Here is a 17,967-nt window from a genome sequence, read left to right as displayed (position 1 = left end):
AAGAGGCGTGTGAAAATATGATAGGGATTGGTGGTTATTTTATCGAGAGATAAGAGGCGTGTGAATGTGTGATTGAGATCATGGTTGGTTTGCCGAGAGATAAGAGGCTGGTGAAAACGGCTTTTCGAGGGATAAAAAAACTTGTGAAAGTATGATTGAGATGTGGTTTGTCAAGGGATAAGAGGCCAATAACAAAGGATAATGAGATGATGAGATTAGAGATCAGTTGAGATTGTTGGTTGATTTGTCGAGGGATAAGAGGCGTGCGAAAGTGTGATTGAGATTAGTGATTGGGTTGCCGATTGATAAAAGGTGTGTGAAAGTGTGATTGTGATTGGTGATTAGATTGTCGAGGGATAAGAGACCGATAACATTATGATTGGTGGTTGGTTTGCCAAGGAATAAAGAGTTCGGTAACAAATGATCGTAAAGTCACGAGATTAAAGGTCGTTTGAGATTGATTGTTGGTTTATCGAGGGATCATAGACATGTGAAAGTGTGAGGTTTATCAATGAATAAAAGGGCGGTAACATTGTAATTGATGGTTAGTTTGCAGAGGGATAATAGATCAATTCAGGTCGGTGATTGGTTTGCCAAGAGATAAAAGAGGCATGTGAAAGTGTGATTAGGATTCGTAGTTGGTGGTTGATTTATCAAGGGATAAAAAGCGTGTAAAAGTGTGATGTCACGAAATTGAGAGATTCATTGGGATTGGTGGTTGGTTCAACGAGAGATAAGAAACGTGTAAAAGTAACAGAATCACGAGATGGGAGGTCAATTGGAATTAGTGGTTGATTTACCGAGGGATAAGAGACCGATAATAAAGGATCGTAAGGTCACAAGATTAGAGGTCAATTGTGATTAGTAGTTGGTTTGTCAAGGGATTAGAAGCATATGAAAATATGAGGCCACAAGATAAGAGATCGATGGGATTAGTAACTCGTTTCCCAAGCGATAAGAGGTCGGTAAGATTGAGATTGGTGGTTGGTTTGTTGAGAGATAAGAAACCGGTAAGAAGGATCGTAAAATCACGAGATTAAAGGGTCGATTATGATTGGTGGTTAAAAATATATGTGAATGAGATGTTGATTGACCGAAGTGTGAGATCACGATATTAGAGATCTATTGAGATTGGTGGTTGATTTTTTGATAAATAAGAGACGTCTGAAAGTGTGAGGTCACGAGATGGATAGGTCAATTGGGTTTTTGGTGGTTGGTTTAACGTGGGATAAAATACGTGTAAAAGTGCATGAGGTCACAATATTACTAATGAGAGTTGTCCATTAGGAAAAGAAAATATTGATGGTTAAATGTGTGACTGAGATGGTTGGTTGACCAAAGTGTAAAAGTGAGGTCACGAGATGAAGGTCGATTTAATTGGTGCTTGGTTTGCTGAAGTGAGGATAAAGATGTCGCGGTAATGATATGAGATGGTTAAGGTAAAAAATACTCGAAATGAGGTCACAGGATTAGTAATGAGATGTTTATTGAAAAACAAAAAATATTGTTGGTTAAATATATGAATGAATTTATTGGTTTACCAAAAAAGTGAGGGTAAAGAGGTTGGTGATATGATGAGATGGTCGGTTTGCCAAAAGTGATGGTAAAATATGTTTGTACTATTGAGATAGTTGAGTGCATAAGTAATGTCACGAGATTAGTAATATGATATGTCTATTATATATGAAATAATATTGTTGGTTAACTGAATGTTTACTTATCAAATTTATTATCCTTTTTTTATGAATAACTAAAACAACAATGAATTAGTGGAGGAAGACAATCACTAGGTTGTCCCAATCATTGAATCCCCTCATGTTCCAACCGGAGTTGCCTGTTTCGTAGGAAGGGGCAAAACAATCATTTTATCTTTTTTATAAAAAAGAATTATGATTTCCCTCCCTATGAGGGAGAACAAGAATCCCCATAAAAGAGGATTATATCTCCTAATGTTTATACCATAGATGTTGACGACGAAGAAGATAATAAAAGCGATGAAACCGATAACAAGACGATGATGATGACGACGACGACCACAAAGTATTATTTATTTCAACTTTGTAAATGTGATTTTTATTTATTTTTGTAACGCAATGACATTATGCTAGTTTCAAGACTATATAATGTCCACCAGCCCTAGCTTAATTAATTATTCCACCCAGCATAAATAAATCATAATGCAAAGCATGTCCAAAGGCTTACTTAACATGCCCATAATTACATATATGATAGCATAAAAGTTCTAGAGGCCTTCAGTGAAGGAAACTCCCGTAGTTTTGAGCCATTGTCCTCCTTGGATCAACTGGGCCACAGTGAACTTTTGAGCCTCTAATGCACTAGTTATGACACGATAACCTCCCCACTTGACTCGATTGCCAGTGCCCGCGCCTGGACCACTATTCATATACTCTCCATAATACAAAGTCTTCAAGGCAAATTCTCCATCCCACTCGAACCAGCCTGCTGGATCGATATGATCACCAATATTGGATTGCATATAGACGGTTCTTGAGTATGCTTTCCACGGGCGACCTAAGAAGGTTTTAACCGATCCTTTGGTGGGCTCGAGATCAGAGCTGGCTACAACTTTGCATTGTTGGATTGAGGTGCCAGTGTTCTGATTTGGATCCTCTCTTCCTTGGGCTGTCACCATATTCTTTTGTCCACTCATGGGCTTACGAGCCACAATTTGACAGTTTTGGAACACAACGGCAGCATTCCCAAAGATGAAATCGACCGTGCCTGTGATGTAGCTATCGCGATAGAATTGTCGATTGTTGTGGGCGTATAGGGTGTCTTGGTAAGCATCTATTTTGCAGCGATTTATTACAGATTGGTCTGCTCCAACACGCAAGGCCACGGCTTGATGCTTTTGAGCACCGGCTGTGTTTTGAAACCATATGTCTTGTGCTATGAATCCGTCACCAACAGCCGCTAATTCATCATGCAAACAAATCAATTTAAAATATTTAGTTATATATTTCACATGAAATGAAAATCATGATGTATATTGAATTTACTATATTTATGTAAAGAGTTAAATATCTTAAAATTTTATTAGTTTATAATTAATTAGTTTGATTTTATACAAGTTTGCAAAAATTAAGTGAATTTATATTTGTAAATTCAAGAACAAATTATTATTTGTTAAAGTAAATAAGCTTCTATAATTGATTTTGATTTTGTAATCATTATTTCTTTTTAGTGTAATTTTTTCATATTATTTTTAAATTGATTTTATAATTAATTATATATATAAATAATAATAATAATAATAATTTAAATTGTTTTAAAATAAGATTCTTAAATTTGAACTCTAAATTTTAGAAGTTTATAAATAATTCTCAATTTTGAATATCATATAATAATAAATATGACTTGTTTTTTATAGGCTGAAATGAGAAAAGTTTTTAGATAAAATAATAATAACAATTCATAAAATAAAGAAAAAAAACATAACAACAATTAAGCTTATTTGCTATAACTTTTCTTTCTTCCAAAATTCAAAACTAAAACTAATAATATTTGAAAAACAATTGATGAATATTTCTTTTCGAACTTGATTTAAAAGTTACTTTTTTTATATACTTTTTACTTATAATAAAGTGTCAAGAAATAAGAATTAAAGCGAATCATTTCATGTTAATTTCCTATATTAAAAAAAAGATTGACCAAAAAAATTTTCATCTATTTCAATCAAATCTTTGTACCAAACGAAAATAAAATTATTTATATTTTTTATTTTGACAATTTTTAAAAGAGAAATGATTAGGTGAGGGAATGACTTGACATAATCTTATTCGTTGGAAAAATCAAATAATTTCTCTATTTTCTCTCTTTCCTTCCACTTTTACATTTTCCAACCAATGTGAAGTCATTCGTGAAGTCATTCCCTCACCAAATTCCCTCATTCTATCACCCTCTTTTTAAAAGTGAGTTGGTAAGGATGAAATACTTGTTTTCTAATAAACATTGATGTTAACATATAACCTATTCATATTTAAGCATTTTTGGGTAATTAGTTAATTACCTACTGTTGCTGAGTTGAAGGTGGTGGAGCCATCAACAACGTTCAAGCTTCCGGTGATAATGGTAGAATTCATTCCATCACCAACAAGCATCACGTTCTTCTTCTTCTTCCCAATCTCCACATTCTCCTTATAGGTCCCCTTCTTCACGTAAATCACATATCGATCCTTACCCTTATCGGGCACAGATTCTACAGCTTCTTTCACCGTCTTGAAGTTCCCACTTCCATCCTGTGCCACCACCGTATTCGCCTTTAGATCCTTAGGAAGTCGGGTCATCAACCTTCTCCTATCAGCTTCACTAAGCCACGGAGGAAATGATGATCGCAAATGGCCAGGCCAGATTGTTTCCTCTGTTTGCAACGAAGGGACAACCGCCACGAAAATGGCTAGGTTTGTCCTCGCTTGTTGGATTAGATCATTGAGATGGGGCTCCATTACTTCTTTAGCATGGCCATGGGACTCGTGAAATCCATCAAAGCATGTTCTATAATTGGTAAGAACCCCACTAAGCCACGAGTGGGCGTCTTGTAACATCGTGGCTTTCTTGATCACATCTATTGAGTCGTCAAGCCTGTCTACGGATAAGTCCATGAGCTCGATGCAATCAGCCACAGCTGATTGATCTCTAGCATAGTTGATTTGATGAATGATATCACGTGTAGTGATCAAGCTTCGCTCGAGGTCCCATTTGGATTGCTCCAAGAGCATTGTTAGGAGATGTTTAGGATCATTCAATCTTACCCCGCGATTGATCATTAGTTCTTGGACCTTGGAGGAGCATGATGCCGGATCTTGGGCATGGCGGCAAAGGTAATCATGGGTGGAGACAACTTTGGACTTTAGTTTTGGACCAAGTATAGCAAGTGGGGTTGCGATGATGGCGGTTAGGCAAAGAACCATGAAGAGGGTAGGCTTCAAAAGGGAAGTGTTCTTTCTTTGTGAAGTGGGGAGCAAAGGTTGATCATCACTTGTTGCCATGGCTCTAATTATTAGATTGGTTTATTTGTGGAGCAAATAAGCTACTTAAGTACAAGGTGTTGGTAGGTGAAGGGGAGCTATTGCAGATTTCTTTAGTGAAATTAAGGCATTTAACAAATTGAGCACTTAAATAGATTTTACCTTTATTGTAATATAATAAAAAGTAGACATTATTATTAGATGCATGTAGCCAGCTCCACTACCATTGGTTAATCTCTTTACTTTTTAGTAGTGCTATCCTAAGTCTTGTACTTTTTAATTGGGCACTCCTACTTCCACCAATATGTATCATAATTAGTGCTATCTCCTTTATGAATCATATTTTTATATTTATAATATATATATTACTATAGACATTTTAAAATGGGAAAAAGGTTTATTTAGAAAACTTTATAGTGAAAATGCTCATATCAAGAATTAAAAGATTCTTTAAGCTATTTCATGAAAATGCAACTTTCCCATTCTCTTATCATCATTATCTTTAAAGAAGCTTGAAGAAACTTCAACTTTCAAGCTTAGAGAGGACCAAACCTTCACTTTATAAACAACTTTCATTATAGTGTTTATAGATCTGAACATATATTTAATAAGCCAACCCATTCATTTTGTTTTGAGAGAAAACTATTTGGAAAATTTTATTGCTATAATGAAAAAAAAAAAAAAAAAAAAAAAAAAAAAAAAAAAAAAAAAAAAAAAAAACTCTCAAACTTAAATCAACATGAGGGCATTCCTACATATAAAACATGATTTAAAATAATAAAAAAAAATAATAGATAAATTAATTTTTTTTTTATCTAAACTCTAAGTTAATCAATTAAGTCAACAATATCTACTACATATGATATGAATATTAGCTCATTATTGAACGAGTCAAACACACATCTTGTTGGTAAATATTCTCCCATTCCGTTCAATCTAATAGAGGAATGATAGGGAGCACGACTTTGGAGGAGCGACTCGTACAACGAAAGTGACCTCGCTGTTATACTAAAGTGACCTTGTCCCCTTTTTATAACAATGAGGTCTCTTTTGTATAACAGCGATGTCACTTTCGCTGTACGAGTCGCTCCCCAAAGTCGTGTTCCCAATCATTTTTCAATCTAATATTATTCACCAGAAGATTATTGGAATGGAAAACCATTTCTTGTTAAGTTAAGTGTTTTATAAGTCTCATGGACTTATAGGATCAGACATGACCCATTTGATTTCAATTGTTATACATAACACACTTCAGATTTCAATGGTTATACATAACAAAATTCAGATTTTCCAAACAATCTTGCAATGAAGTAAAATGTGTGAGGGGGTCTTCTCAGCTCCCATACAAATTGACATCTACTCACTATGATTGCATTTCTTCTTCATGTCAACCAAATTATGCCATATACTTCAATTCCAACCATTTTTCCTCAATCTGGTTGATATAAGCCATTTTTTACATGTGTCAGCTGGCTGCATACTTAAAAAAAATTGGAGTATCAGATAAGATACAATACGACAAAACACGGTATCGAATACGACAGAATAGGTATCGGTATCGTTGACTTTTCGTAGGATTAACCAATTCGATACAGTTTGGATACAGCTTAGATATGGTTTTGGGTATGTTTTGGGTAAATTTTCAAAACATAAAAATTTTATTATCAAATTGAAAATAATTAAATTGTTGAGAGACTTATATTTTGACCTAATATTTAGGTTGCCTTCTTCACTGCCTAACCCAACCCGTAATATTTCCTGCTAATTCCATTTTCTTGTTCAACTGTGTTATTTGCCATCCATTTTAGTTAGAAAGTCTTTTAGCCTTTTACATATCTAAAAAATCCCAAAAAGCTAAAGTAGCTAATAAAGCTTAAGTGGTTCAATCCCACCATGGCAGCCTTGGAAAATTTTGTTTTAGAAGAAGATCAAACCCACTTGGGTTTTCAGAAAATAAATAAATAACCATTTTGGGAAGTGTTATACAAATTTTAACTTCCTTTTTGAGAGAAAAAGTTTTGGCCATGTTCATTAGATTGATGGCCGACAGTTCTATCAATTTTATGCCTTGAGTAGTTATAGCAGAGTTGTCCTTGAAATCATTATTTGGGACCTCCTTACTAATAGTTTGTTTAACTAACTCTTTAAATCAGGTTAGGTTCAAAGTCTGGAAATTTGAAAGTACAAACATAAATATTATATATATAATATTTTTATAATTTTTTAATAATGTGCATATCTTAAACGTATCATATCCTATATTTTCAAAATTTGCTGTATCGCCGTATCCGTATCATATTTGATACAATACCGTATCCGTATCATATTTGATACGATACCATATCCATGCAACATAGCTGGCTGCTCCTTCATCACATTTCTAACGTTTTCGTGAAGCAAATTAAACTGCAGATTGGGTGGCTAAACAAGCATGTAAAGGGACTCTGGAAAATTGTTCTACAATTTTAATGTTTTATCTTACTTCTATCATTTGTAATGATAAGCTTGATTCACGAATATAATGTTACTTGAATTGCAATCAATAGAGTCAAATCAAACTAAATTATTAATTAGATTGAATTGCTTCTTTTTATAGGATGTCCAAATTTTTACTTGCCCCTATTATGACCTAATTTTACTTAGCTCCATGAACGTGTATGTAAGATATAACTACTACTATTGTGCTATAATAAACCTCCTTACCTTTGTAAGATTCTCAAAAATGCCTAAACACTAAAACCTTAATCCTAACTTATACTTTGAGCATTAAGGTAAATAAGTTCTCAACCTAACAGAAAGAGAGTATTAAAATGAGCGAGATTGTATTGAGTTTCAAACTTAAAATTCGAGAGAAGGATGGATGTAGTGCGAAAGCTTTAGCACCCTTTGCATGTCTATACAGTACACAAAATTTTATTTTATTTTAAAATCAAGGTTTATTTTCTGGAAGAAGCTAACACCCCCACATCCATGGCCTCCCACTTCTACTCAGTTATGTTTTTACGTAACAAATATTAAAAAGAGATTTCTATAACTTACCTCATATTCCTGCCCATAATCCTAGTAGCTTCCTTACCATCTAGTTACAACATAGATTGACAAAATATATCTTTACCAGCAAAATACACTGTTCTTGCATCTTCTGTCAATAGAAAGAAAAAAAAGAGCCACAAGTTAGCTAAATGAGGGAAACCTTGCTAAGACTACAGCAGTCAGTCAGTAAGCATGTAAAATGTACCAATAGTCAAATATTAAGAAATCATGAATTGAGGTGCACCAAAGCAGTGTTATGAAAACAAACTTTCAGTTTGTTGCTTGTCATATTATTAGGAATTGTTGAGATTAAGATATGTGCATTGAAATTTCAAGACCAAGAAAATCCCTTTTATCCTTTCAACAAGCATCACTAAACAAAGACAATTTAGAATCATGTATCATAAATGGCCAAAATCACGAGTTGACTAGAATATACCACCTTAGACTCATCTCATCTCATGCTCAAGATCTTTTCATCATTATTTTTGTATACCTACATCTATAGATGTGTAAATATACTGTTGTTGAACCCCAACCAATTTGTTGTTCATCTTTGGTTCATTCACTTAATACAACTTTCAAGTACTATCCTTGAATTCCCATTGTTAGATTAATGATTTATTTGTTTACGACTTATTGCACGAAGTAAAGAAGTTCACGCCCATACCTGCGATTTTGGCTAGTGAAAATTCTGAAGGTACATTAGCATCAACTTCAATGGAAGTTTTGGCTGCTGCAATACCCACAGAAATACTTTGCATAATATTTAGACCTGTAGATAGGGCAGCAAGTGTCCCTCCAACTAAACAATCACCAGCACCTGAAACTCTCACAACTGATGCAGGAAGTGCTGGAAAGTGCATAGCAAAAAAACCAAAGTCGCCCCCAAACTTTGATGCACCAAAGAAATGGTCTCGACCACAACTGGAATTCACTAGTTTATATAATGAACTGTCAAAATTGTGGAGCTTATCACTGCTTTTCCAGAATTTGCGACCTCTTTTAGAACATAGGAAAACCCCATTCGAACCTACTGTAACAATAACAGCTTCAATTCCTTTCTCCAACAAAACCCATATTGCTGGCTTAAGCTTCTGGAATAAAGACTCCACTGAATTCTGGGATCCATTGAAATCATGGGGATTTAGTGTAAAGATCTCTTCATGAGACAAGGCATTTGCCATTGCAATTAGTTCATGTTCGTTAGGTGAAGCAAAAGAAATCTGCAAATCACTTTCAATATTAGCACTGGATCAACGTAAAAGGAATAACAAAAATAATAGCCCTGTTGTCTACTTAGTAAAATATAAGATATACATAGCTGAGCCTATATTTAAGACCAATTGCCTTAGTTTGAGGTTGGGTTGAACAATAATACAATATCTCTCTTATGCACTCAAGAAGGCACATGTTGCACCCTAGTTTGTGGGTTTATATAGCTACAATACATTTGAAAGGATAAGCATTGTCTTTTTCAAAAACAAAATGAAAAGAAAGGCTAAACATTGTCTTGGTTAAATACATATATGGTTAATTCACCTTCAGTTGAAATTTCCAGCAATGAAACAAAGGGAGAATAGAGCAGGGCAGCTACAAAACATTTGAAAGGATAAGCATTGTCTTTTTCAAAAACAAAATGAAAAGAAAGGCTAAACATTGTCTTGGTTAAATACATATATGGTTAATTCACCTTCAGTTGAAATTTCCAGCAATGAAACAAAGGGAGAATGGAGCAGGGAAGCTATAATAGTTTGAGATAGTTAATCTATTTGGAAGTGTGGAAATGGTGGGTAGTTCACTCGATATTATAAACAACTTGCAAATAAGAAGAGATTCAAGGTCTTGTGACACCACTCATTAAAGAACATGAGCTTGAGGATGTAATCGTTGCTGATGAAGAACCATTGATTAGTGAGAAAGATGAACTTCAATCATAAGGTAACATATGAAGTATGAAGACTTTTACAAATTGTAATAGTGAAGAGGAGGTTAGAGTTATTAAAAAAAACTTCAGCAAACCCACTATTTCAGGCACACGAGATTAAAATATGCAATAAGAAAGGCTGTCAATAAGAGATTATAAGGACTTGGGATAATAGATATAGATATTATACATACAATAATTATTAACAACTCACATGCTTTGCAACAGAGACCACTCTTCTAGATTTTACCACTGATACAGGTTCAAACCACACATGAACTCCAGCTTTTGCTGCCACTAAAAATCAAGTACATAAACTAGCATGAGAGTGACTTGGAAGAAATAAGTAATATTTCTAGTCTTAGCAACGAAAAAGAACAAGATATTTGCATCAGTTGACCATATTTACTTCTTAAAGATACATATGAAAAAGTAAAAGTGTTACACAAGCACAGGGCAGACATTCAGTTCTCTGCGTATACAATAAATATGCAATTTATACTCCATTTTTATTTTTATACACCATTAGATGGCTGTAATTAACTTTTTAGTCAACTTCAACAGATTCCTCTCGTAATCAATATTCATGACCTGAACTTCTTATTGTTTATAAAAGAGGAGGGAGAAATCTGAAAGCATGAACATACTTTGGCAAGACATTTCTAGTGCACGAGGGCTCAAATTTGCATCCACCATAATTATGGGTGCAGAGCATATATTTGAATTAAAATGTTTTATCCACTCAGGTGTCAGAAACTTCTCCTGCAAATGACGTTAAGTGAAAGGTCATGTTTTTTTAAAAGAGTTTCACATATAAAGAAGAATGTAATGATTACTTACAATTACTTCCAGACTAGCAACACCAACAACCAATTCTCCTTTAACATCAAATGTGTTGGATACAATAGCAGTCCCAATACTTTTACACCTTTGAATTCCTGATCCAAGATAAATGTTGGGCCTTCTTGATGGCAGAGAAAGGAAGCTATTAAGATATTACTACTGGAAGGAAGTTTACTCTTCCATGTGTTGAATATTAAGACAGTCCAATTGTAAAAGGGAAAAAAATTAATTGTATTCTCCATGTGCTGTAGAAAAAAATTCAGGGTCATGACTCATGAGCCTAGTGAAGTGGACGAAGGCAGCACCATAACTGCAAGGGTCTAATTGCGATTCCCAATAATTTAGGTTCTCTGCCGAATCTCGAATTTTATATAAAGTATGCCTTACATCTATGTTTTTTTCGCATTATTCTCGCCACTCTCGTCCCAAACCCTGCTAGAGTTGTTAAATATGAGGCACTAAGCTAGGTGTTCAACAAACTTTATTGAATATCCAATGGACACAAACATATATTTCTTTAGATACCTAAACTGGCACATGATTGGATGAGTCATTCTTTGAGGCATATATTCCAAGTAAATAAGGCTTATATAAGCAATGCCAAATACATTCCAAATAATTAAGGTTTTTAGTCAGTGTGAGTACATTTAACTAATGTAACAAGTTGATTATAGCCATAACTCGCAATTCTAGCCGGTGGCCCGCCACTGTACAAATCAAGCATATGATGGCCATAAAGTTTACCTTCAATAGATAAACCAGAAGATTTCCAGTTGTCCAGCAATATATTCCCTAGGATAGGTACAAGGAAAAAAAGACATGTCAGATGTAAGGAATAAGTCCCAACATATTTTACTAGCTTGTTATAGTTGTCAAAATCTGTTAATTAACCAAATAGAGAATATGCTAAGCAAAATACTTCTATACGCTTCCATTTTATGTTGATCAACAAAAAGCATACCACATATTACCTTACTAATCAAGTTCTTTTCTGAATGACAAGAACAGAAAAGAGGGTCAAATACAATTTTTATTTTATTTTGGAATTCTACACTAATTTGCTAGAGTATGTAGGAAGGAATATATGAACTAGAAAATGAGTTTACATGCAAAAGTATTGTTCTTTTTAATTTCTAGGTTAGAATTTAGTTCAGTATTTTATGATATAACGAATTTTGGCCAATGTCTTTTGTGCGACATCTGTTGAAAACCTCCATCCTAGACAACACCACACTTACTGTATAAAACAATGGGTGAAGGCTTTGTATGGTGGAACGGAGTGAAATATCTCAATGTAAGCTCAATCATTGGATTGGGAATTACAATAGTCATTGCTTATAATGTCCAAGATAATCTCAAGTACAATCTGCATGATATCCCTATAGGCATCTCAGGTCCCAAGTGAAATTTATTAACATTCTGATGCACCTTGTTATAGAATTATAGATTGAACATGGAAATCAAATATAGACGAGAAAAGAGAGAACTAAAAGGAGGGAAATAGAACTTCATCTAATTTTCAGCATATCAAACTAAACAACTCATTATATATTGATTATATTCATACTATTCTACCATTAACTTCCCTTCCTCGTAACTACTCAACTTCAGCCAGCTCAGCCTTCCTTATACCCTAACAATTCCACTCGTTATCAGGGTAGATCTTACTTCTTAGATTGACAGGGAGGAGAATACAAATTCCACACTATTCATGCCATAACCAATGAACAGTGATCTTATAAAAAAAATTAAAAAATGATCAGTGTGTTGCTCCTCTAAGTAACCCAGCCATAACAAACTTATGCCAGGTCATATAACAACTATAGAGAAACCTAATGAAATAGGATAAATTTCCCAAGGGCCAAGTCTATCGTAACTCCCTGCATTTCTTGACTAACTTGTGACCACACAACAAGGAGATTATCAATAAGCACATAATTCTAACATGAATATATTCACCTGCCACATCAACCCCTACAGCACTGATCATATAAGGCTTTGTCTGCAGTTTTGACATGCATTCAGCAATATTCCTTGCCACACCACCAAGCATATACTCCACCTGGTTACAGGAAATTCAGAAGCTGAAAGAAACTTGAAGAACTAATCATGCGAATAATTTTGCAATGTTACATTCAATGTTTCCTTCTTGAAAGTCCATCTAAACTAGCCTTTTTCTTCTTAATAAAAAAAATGCCAAAGATTCTTTGAAAGGTTATGGCTGTTACAAAGGCAAAGTAGCATATTTTAGCTATTTTAACATTATTTTGATTGCTATCATTCTTCTTGTAATTAAGACAGTAGATATTGGCAGCCAAACTCTTTAATCTTTTTTTTTTTGAAATTAAAGGAGAACTGACATCACCCCGCAGCCATGCTCCTCTATTTAAACTCAAAGTGTTTGGTCTCTTAAGTCGACTCTTACCACTGGACTAAAACTTCGTTGGGTCTAATCTTAACTTCAACTAAAATGGTTAAATGCCCTTTCTTTTTTAAGTGCAGCATCAACATTGAAGACCATCGAGCTTTATACCCGAGTAAGGAAATGCATAAAAACGGGTTAGTACGTGTGATCTGATGCTACAAGTATATGATCGGGTTCCATACTTCATTTCAAGTAATTCAGAAGAGTTAAAAGATTAATGAAAGCGAGAAATAGAAGAATGAAATATATCACCTTGCCGGGAGTAGTGGTACAAAGGTCTGCGGGAACAGAGGGAGTGGCGTGTATGTCCAACACCATTCCTCCAATAATCACTGGCTCCCCTTTCTCGTCCATATCTGCCGATGCATGCCTTGCCGGTGAAGTTGCTGAAGAGTGCGGTTGGCGACTGGAATCCATACGACTAGGGTTTTCTCTTCCTACACTATTTCCTCTAAATTGGCATGAAGTAATCAGGATTGACATTTAGTGCCATGACAAACAAAAGAAAAAAATCAAGCAAACCATTAAGGACTATTTTACAAAATAGTTTGAAATTTCTTTTATATGATTGACCTAATTCATTTTAAAATAGACAAATGAGTCAATTAAATATTTGTTTTGAGTGGTCACATAGTTCTAATTTTTAATCATAAATTAAGGAAAAGAAAAATGAACACATCTTTGAAAATAAATCTATAATATGAATTTTAGAGTTTTAATTAAGTATTCGGTTAAACGACGAAAGTATTTAAACTATTTAGTTTATTCTAAGACGATTCCATCTTTTTGTTTTTTTAAATTGTTTGGGTGTAAAGATCTAAATCTATGACGTAGATGACATGAGTTCTTGCATTTTACAACTAAGTTATGAATAATAATTATTTAAAGTAATTTTAGAATAAGAAAATAGATTAGTGAAAAAAAATAAGGTGAGAAAAAAAGAGATTGTGTTTTTTTATATGTAGTATTTATAGGACCTCGATAACTTTTTTTTAAAATGGTTCAGTTGTGAATATTTGAATTCATTACAACAAAGACATGGGTTATTTCGGTTTACCACTAAGTTATAAGTATCTAACCTAATCATTTGGCTTTTAACACAAAGAGATTGCAGTTTGATGAGATGATTAAGACATTTCTTAATTGTGTTTTAACATATGATGTGAAAGAATGCATGATTCTTTTTATCTTGAAATTTTGATATTGATTCTAAGAATCAAGGTATCAATTTTAAAGATAATGCCTAAACAATGGTACTAAAAAAATATTTGAATGATGTCATGAATGTTTTTTTTAATTTTAATTTAATTTTATGTTTTTTTTATCCTTTTTGGTTAAATTAGGTTGTATAAGTAATAAAAATATGTTATTTTGATTATTTATAAAACTAAATAAGTTTTATACTTAAATAATATTTAATTAATAGTTAATAGTGATGAATTGAATGGAGATACATATTGATTCATGGATCAATATGTAACAATCATCTTAATGTATATATTTTTTTTAAATAATAATCATGGTCCTAAAAATTGCTCGAAGTTCGAAATTTTTTAACAACGCTTTGAGTGTTATGAATATTTTTAAATAAAATATTATTTACAAGATTTTATAAAAATATACCCACCTTTTAAAATTAATTAAAAATAATTAAATTATGATCAAATTTCAAATAATCCTTTAAATTTGAAATAATTAAATTAAAAATTAATTTTCAGAAATTTATATTTAAATTAATTAAAAATAATTAATTTTAAAGATCATTTATTTAATAAAGAGTCGCCAATTGATTTTTAGATTAAAATCAATAAAAGACATACGTATACAAACGTATTTTTAACTAGAATATCATTTTAGTTCGTAGTTTGGTGATACTCGAGAAAAAAGCTTTCATATTTCATCCTTCGTACTCGTATTAAAAACGGTTTCTACTTTGTAAAATTTTGACTTTTGGAAAATTGGTTGTATATCGTTTTGTTTTAACCAATAATTCTTTCGGTCCTAAACATACACACGTTTTCGTGTATTTAAAATTGTAACAACAATATTTTAATGATGATACATGTTGCTGATGACGTTGATTAGGGAGGAATATACCTGAAAAATACTAGTTTTAAAAACATTAGGTTTAAAAATAAATCCCAAACGAGATAAGCACTAAAAATCTACACACCAATTTATAAAATTAAAATTAATTATTTTAATTTATTTCGAATAAATAAAATCAAAATAATTAACCCCATAGCCAAAAACTAATTAAAATAATTAATTAGGCTAATTATTATAATAATTAAAGTCTAAATAATTTAGGAGAATGATCAAAATAATAAAAATAAAATTATTTAGGGGTAAATGTTGTACTGATTTATCTTAAAATAATTTTAAAAAAAAATCAGAGATTAAAATAAATAATTTATCTCCCAAAATTATTTATTTAACCATAAAATATGAAAAATAAAATAAAATAAATTGATAAAATATTTGTCACATTTATTTTAATATTATGTGTATTTACAAAGATCAACGATAAAGCTAAAAGAGTAAAAAAAATTAATTTCAAACAAACCCTTAAAGTTTTAAAATAAAAAATTCACAATCGGGTGTAGCCGAAACTGGAGGAAGAAAGCTACAACCGAAAGTAGGGTCATGAGATGAGCGTAAGAACTCATCCAACGACCCAAGCACACCCGCGTAGCCCACTGCAAGAGAGGGAACGCGCGCCCATGCTACACCCTATAAACTAACTGAACGTTAGCCTCGTTAGCCAAAATGCTTAAGAAATGCCTAGACGCTGATGAAATGCCCAAACGCGCTCAAAATGATGTTTTGAGTGTCACATTCGTCTCCAACGCGACGCTAGAGCAGATAAGATCAAAGACCCATCTTTGATCTCCTCTTTTTGAAATTCCCTCGTTAGTCAACCATTTCGGCTAATTTAAAGTCTGAAATGATCACTCTACGATGGTGATCATTTCTCCTATAAGAATAAGGATGATTCATCCCTATTCCGGCCAACTTGAGGAATAACCAAAATACCATAAATGGATTTTGGCTGATTCAATCCAATTGAAACCTTAACCGACCTGTGCAATTATAAATAGCCCCCTGAATCGATCCAAAGGCAAGAGATCCACTCTCCACCTTCCAATCATCAATTTTCAAAAATCCTCAATTAAAACTTCAAACTTTTCGATTGTTTGAAAACTTGGATAAGGCCTTAAAGCTTAAATCTAAGCATTCCATCAACTTTCTTAAGGTCTAAGGAGTATTTTTCAATCCTTGGTAAGGATCCAATCACCCTCTAATTCATATTATTTACAATTTGAAAATTTTATATTTCAAATACATAAGCTTGTATGCTTAATGTTTATGGTTGAATATGGATCCTAGAATCATTTAAAACTATTTGGATAAGATAGAAATAATCAATCGGTCTTAAAAACAAAAACCCAAATTTGAATTTTTAAAACAAAAAATCGGTTTTGCTGTTCTTGGGTTAATTATGTTGAATCACATCCTATAAAGCATCCTAACATGATTGTAATGATGTTGGGAAACTGTTTGGATCATGTTCTTGATTTTGATTTAAAATGAAAATGATTTAAGTTCTTGATTTGGTTAAAACGAACAGACAATATTCATGTTTTGGTACCAATCAAGTATATGAGATATAAGTAAGCTATTGGGTAACTCATTTCCTTTCAAAACAATTTTAAAATCAAGAACCCAATTTTTGATTACAAACTATTTTGAACATATTGATCATCATCCAGGTTGATTAATACCTTGAGATAATAATCAAAATGTTCCTAGGAGCTTTGTGAAGCTACCCGAACCATTGGATCAAAGAATTCAAGCTAAAAAACCGAAATTTAAAAAATAAACCTTACTGTTCTTGAGGACCGAGAGTTGTTAGTCTAGGACCGAGAGATCTAACTAAGGATCCTCAGTCCGAACCGAAACCTAGCAATGAGAAGTTCAAACTTAGGACCGAGACCTATGACTGAGAATTTCAACAAGACCGAGAGGTCTGACCGATGTTCTTGAGCTAGGAGCAAGAAATCCGATCGAGGATTTTCATTTTGGACTGAGAGGTCTAACCTAGGATCGAGAATTTCAAAATCTAAGACCGAGAGGTCTAAACATAGGATCGAGAATTCTAGAACCTAGGACCGAGAGGTCCAAACCTAGGACTGAGGAATATCGATCCAAGATCGAGGATTCCAGAACCTAGGACCGAGAGGTCCAAACCTAGGATCGAGGAATCTCGATCCAAGACCGAGAATTCCTAAACACGGGACCGAGGGACTTAGCCCAAAGCTAACCCAGGACTATGAGGTTTATACACATCGACCGAGGGGCTTAGCCTTAGGCTAATCCAAGGCTGATGGGTTTATACACCCAGACCGATAATCTCAGACTATGACCGAGAGTCCATAGCACCCAAACTGAGGGTCTCCAAACCCCGATCGATAAAATGGACCCGAGGCTTAAGACTCCGGTTCTAAGGCCTATTGATTTAAAAATATGTTTGGGATATTTCCATACAAAATATTTTGACTAAGACCTATTTGGTGTTTATTTCTAAACCCTAACACCCTTAAAAATGACTGATATTCTTCAAATATAATTCTCCATAGTTATCATCAGCAACATATACCAACATTTAAATATTGTTATTTCAATACTTTTAATAATGCTAAAACCTAGAAGCATGACTAGGACCGAAAGAATAATTTGTTAAAACTCAA

General features: G+C 33.3%; 2 protein-coding genes across 5 annotated transcripts; both read right to left on the bottom strand.

The window, feature by feature from the left end:
• Window positions 1–2,123: 2,123 nt before the first annotated feature.
• LOC124912254 (pectinesterase-like) lies at window positions 2,124–5,075 on the bottom strand. The gene is made up of 2 exons (XM_047452822.1): window positions 4,031–5,075; window positions 2,124–2,934 (listed from the first exon to the last, which is right to left on the bottom strand). The coding sequence occupies exons 1-2, from the start codon at window positions 5,007–5,009 to the stop codon at window positions 2,243–2,245; spliced, it is 1,671 nt and encodes a 556-aa protein (XP_047308778.1). The 5' UTR covers window positions 5,010–5,075; the 3' UTR covers window positions 2,124–2,242.
• Window positions 5,076–6,256: 1,181 nt separating this feature from the next.
• Window positions 6,257–13,731, bottom strand: LOC124912670 (pseudouridine kinase). Of its 4 annotated transcripts, none has more exons than XM_047453315.1 (9): window positions 13,469–13,731; window positions 12,751–12,853; window positions 11,536–11,583; window positions 10,789–10,886; window positions 10,596–10,710; window positions 10,163–10,245; window positions 8,692–9,247; window positions 8,028–8,130; window positions 6,257–6,468 (listed from the first exon to the last, which is right to left on the bottom strand). In XM_047453315.1, the coding sequence occupies exons 1-8, from the start codon at window positions 13,697–13,699 to the stop codon at window positions 8,072–8,074; spliced, it is 1,293 nt and encodes a 430-aa protein (XP_047309271.1). In that variant the 5' UTR covers window positions 13,700–13,731; the 3' UTR covers window positions 6,257–6,468; window positions 8,028–8,071. The 4 variants fall into 4 exon arrangements, with proteins under 4 accessions (XP_047309271.1, XP_047309274.1, XP_047309275.1 ...); XM_047453318.1 differs by having other exon boundaries at window positions 6,257–6,461; XM_047453319.1 differs by having other exon boundaries at window positions 6,259–6,423.
• Window positions 13,732–17,967: the final 4,236 nt, after the last annotated feature.

Source organism: Impatiens glandulifera, chromosome 8 (assembly GCF_907164915.1).
Source record: "Impatiens glandulifera chromosome 8, dImpGla2.1, whole genome shotgun sequence".
Classification (NCBI taxonomy): Eukaryota; Viridiplantae; Streptophyta; class Magnoliopsida; order Ericales; family Balsaminaceae; genus Impatiens; species Impatiens glandulifera.
This window is presented reverse-complemented; position numbering and strand designations above follow the sequence as displayed.

What these genes read in the sequence shown, in the direction of transcription:
- LOC124912254 (XM_047452822.1), bottom strand. Translation starts at nt 5,009, where the DNA reads ATGGCAACAAGTGATGATCAACCTTTGCTCCCCACTTCACAAAGAAAG. An exon ending in CTTCAACTCAGCAACAGTAG is followed by an intron (nt 2,935 to 4,030) that starts GTAATTAACTAA and finishes ATGATGAATTAG; the next exon opens with CGGCTGTTGGTGACGGATTC.
- LOC124912670 (XM_047453315.1), bottom strand. Translation starts at nt 13,699, where the DNA reads ATGTCAATCCTGATTACTTCATGCCAATTTAGAGGAAATAGTGTAGGA. An exon ending in TTCTGGTTTATCTATTGAAG is followed by an intron (nt 10,887 to 11,535) that starts GTAAACTTTATG and finishes ATCTTGGATCAG; the next exon opens with GAATTCAAAGGTGTAAAAGT. An exon ending in ACTAGAAATGTCTTGCCAAA is followed by an intron (nt 10,246 to 10,595) that starts GTATGTTCATGC and finishes CTTGATTTTTAG; the next exon opens with TGGCAGCAAAAGCTGGAGTT.